The sequence below is a fragment of the Propithecus coquereli genome, unplaced genomic scaffold, assembly GCF_000956105.1.
Source record: "Propithecus coquereli isolate 6110/MARCELLA unplaced genomic scaffold, Pcoq_1.0 Scaffold119, whole genome shotgun sequence".
NCBI classification, from domain to species: Eukaryota; Metazoa; Chordata; class Mammalia; order Primates; family Indriidae; genus Propithecus; species Propithecus coquereli.
This window is the reverse complement of record NW_012135969.1, coordinates 2273396-2277134: the sequence shown is the minus strand read 5'-3', so window position 1 is coordinate 2277134 and position 3739 is coordinate 2273396. Positions and strand designations below refer to the sequence as shown.

At 37.2% G+C, this 3739-nt stretch overlaps 1 protein-coding gene across 1 annotated transcript in view; it reads left to right on the top strand.

Annotated features, from left to right (window-relative positions):
* TLK2 (tousled-like kinase 2) overlaps positions 1-3739 on the top strand; it is a 145847-nt gene that overhangs the window by 83790 nt on the left and 58318 nt on the right. Inside the window, exons 8-9 of the mRNA XM_012659640.1 lie at positions 1879-1974; positions 3197-3289. Coding sequence (XP_012515094.1) covers positions 1879-1974; positions 3197-3289 — 189 coding nt within the window. The remainder of the gene's footprint in view (positions 1-1878; positions 1975-3196; positions 3290-3739) is intronic.

Here is a 3739-nt window from a genome sequence, read left to right as displayed (position 1 = left end):
AAAATTTTTTATTTTTTGTAGAGATGGGGTCTTATTATGTTGCCCAGGCTGTTCTCAAACTCCTGGCCTCAAGTGATCCTCCTGCCTCAGCCTCCAAAATTGCTGGGATTGTAGGCTGAGTCACCATGTCTGGCCAGTTTTTTTTCCAAGTGCCTGTAGTCCCAGCTACTCGAGGGGCTGAGACAGGAGGATCACTTGAGCCTAAGAATTTGAGGCTGCAGTGAGTTATGTATGATGACGCCACTGTACTCTAACCTGGGCAACAGACTGAGACCCTGTCTCCAAAAAAAGAAAAATCTTTTCTTGGATTGTAAGCCTCATTAGGGCAGAGTAAGAACTGGGTCTGTGGTTTGTTTCCCTTGGCTGCGTACCCCTAGCACCTAATACAGTGCTTAGGTATAAGGACTACTTAATAAGAAGTTGTTGAATGAATGCATAAAAATGGAGTTAGTAACACTACCTACCTTCTCTGTCGTGAGCCTTCAGTGCATGTGTATGAAGTGCTTAACTTGTTCACAACCTGGTTGTGACGGTCTGCTGTAGTAATTGAGAGTGGTTATTGTGGACGCAGACAGCCCCCAATTCTGGTTCCCCCACTTACTTGCTCTTTGACTCCCCCGTGGGTACTTAATATCTCTAATTTGTATTTTCTTTATCTGTAAATGGGAACAATAATATAATTACCACCATAAAAGGTTTTATAAGGATTGCATGTGATAATGACAGTGAAGCATTTGGCCTACAGTAATTTCTCAATAGGTGGTGGTTATACTATTATGAATATGCTAATGAATAACAGTAATCAAAAGAATATGTAGAAAGATAAATTTCATATATGTAAAAGACAGCATCCTCTGATGAGATAATAGTACTGTGTTTTCATTATTCAATAATCCTCAGATTTGCTAATATTTCCTAGTTATGTCTATGATAAGTCATACTGTGTTAGGCACAATTATGTTTTTTTATTTTATTTTATTTTGTTTTTTATTATTTTGGAGACAAGGTCTTGCCCTGTCACGCAGGCTGGGTTACAGTGGCAGGATTCACAGCTCAGTGCAGCCCGTGATCCTCCTGGGCCCGTGATCCTCTTGCCTCCCGAGTAGCTAGGACTATAGGCGCGTACCACCACACCCAGCTAACTTGTATTATTTTTTGTTGAGTTGATGTCTCACTATGTTGCTCAGGCTGGTCTCGAACTCCTGGGCTCAAGTGATCTTCCCACCTTGGCCTCCCAAAGTGCTGGGATCACAGGTGTGACTTACTATGCCTGGCCTGTACCTTGTTTTTAAAAGTACTATTGGGAATGTAATGATTGTATATTCCTGGATATCTGAATTAAATGAAACCTAAACCATATAAATTTTTAAAATGCCTTAGAATGCCCAGTCAGCAAGTGACTGGAATATTTGAAATCTGCCTGGATTTTTAGCCTACTGTCTGTTATGGATAATGATTGCGTATTTAGGAGACTATTCTGAATAGTGGTTTGCAGTATTTTTGCCTGGACTCACATGCATCCCTGTGCATTAGATGTTTCATTAGCCTTTTCTGACGAAAGCATACAAAATTCAAGTGAAAAGGGCAAGTCATTACAGGAATAACTTCATTTTCTCTCATTTACATATTTGAAAAATTCATTTATAAGTATTTGATACTTTGAACCTATTTATAGGACCGTGATATAAAGCACCGTGTCTAGCCCTTATGTCTCATATTTGAATTGTTTTATTTTCTTTTTGGCCACATGGCCCTGACTATTAATACTTTCAGAAGAAAGGATTTGTTTTAGATAGTAGCAGTCGTTTACATTCATACAAATGTTTGTGGAAGAAGATACAAAACTTTCCTATGATTTGTGATGTACCTTTATTATAGGCTCAACAAAACAGTCCCTCTTCTACGGGATCTGGCAACACAGAGCATTCCTGCAGCTCACAAAAACAGATCTCCATCCAGCACAGACAGACCCAGGTAGGTCAATGATTATTACACAGTGGAGGAGAATATCTTCTTAGGAATAAATGCTAACCTAGCCATATTTAAAGTCCGATTCCTCTCTGTCTTCCCTGTATTTCTCCTACCATACCTCATTATTTGTGGGTATTATATTCAGAACTTGTATTGTGAGTAAAGACCTTTGGAAGGTGCTTTAACTTTTTGTGGCTTCTTTTTTTACCTTTCTGGTGTATTATACTGTAGCATGGTGTTGAGGAAAGCACACACTTTGAAAGCGTCGGTTCAGATTCTGTCATGGTAGCTTATATTTTATCTTTCTGGGCTTCAGGTTTCCTTAGTAACAAATCATCTGTAAAAATGTGGTTGATTTTAATTATCTCAGAGTGTACAAAATGCCAATTAGCATAGTGCTTACAGTAGACTTACAATAGATGTTAATTCCCTACTTTATGAAAATAGTTAATTTATTCCTTGTACCTGCTTACTTATTTGGCAGGACCTAACTAAACTTCTCTAACATGTGGTACACCAACATAATTTCATTCTTAAACAGTCTTCAGAAACTCTTTTTAGTTTAAGGAATGTTGTGAACATTTTAAGATTATAGCTGAAAAGGATGGTGTGTGTATCCTCCGTTCTACAGCGTTGAGTTAGCCAACAGTATACTTGGTTTTCTTGCAGCCTCTTTTGGCACTGCCTGTATTGCTTTCAAGACAGGATCTTTGGCATCCAGGAGAATTTCTTAAATCTCAATATACACCCCCTAGAGCAGATTTAAATTTTATTCGAACCACCAGCTTTTGGACAGTTGAACAGATTTAGATAGTTGAGCACTCAGATAACTTTGTTTCTCCCTTTCTGATTGCTCTCTGTTTCCACTAGATGGCACGTTTGTTCTTTAGAGGTTTGGGTCATGTGTCCTGTGCAGTCTTTTTCTATTCAAAATTAGTTTCATTTTTGGAATAATGCGTTTCTGTATTCAATTCACAGTAGTTTCAGAATTCATACATTTGATTTAAGAATTAATATGTTTTTGAAGTGCGGATATAGCAGGATATAACGATCTCAGCTAAGTCTTGATGAATAGGATGAGGAAAGCAGATTTAATTTCTTGAACCATGTGATTCCAGGCTATTTGTGTTATCAAATGTTTTTTCCAGAAAAGTAATGAGAAAAATGTGATGACATGTATTACTTTGAGACTAATTCTGAATTTATTTTGCCTTTGTCTCTATAGTCTGACCTCACAATAGAAAAAATATCTGCACTAGAAAACAGTAAGAATTCTGACTTAGAGAAGAAGGAGGGAAGAATAGATGATTTATTAAGAGTAAGTATTAAAATGTGGTAAGAGATTTCATAACAAGTACTAATTGTTATATATACTTGGATTTTGTGCATATCATAGAAATAATTACTACAGCCAAATAGCAAAGTTAAAGAATAGCCATTTGGATATTTTCCTTTAACTGAGGAAATCAAGAACCAGGATCATATCTATATTCTAAACATTATCTTTGAGTTGGAAATTTTACATTGTATTTTAATATTTGCATTCATAATAGAAAAATAGACACGTGGAGTGCTGTGTTTCGTGTAGAACTGTGGGAGTAAGTATAAAATGTTTTCCCATTACAGAAAAGTTTTTTTTTTCTTCTCTAGAGGGGGAGGGAGGGGAGCGAGAGGGCTGAGGGGCTGAAGGAGCAGAAACGTTATTTTAATACTGTTGAACTTTAGAAACTTTTTTCAAGGCCAGGCACAGTGGCTCACGCCTGTAACC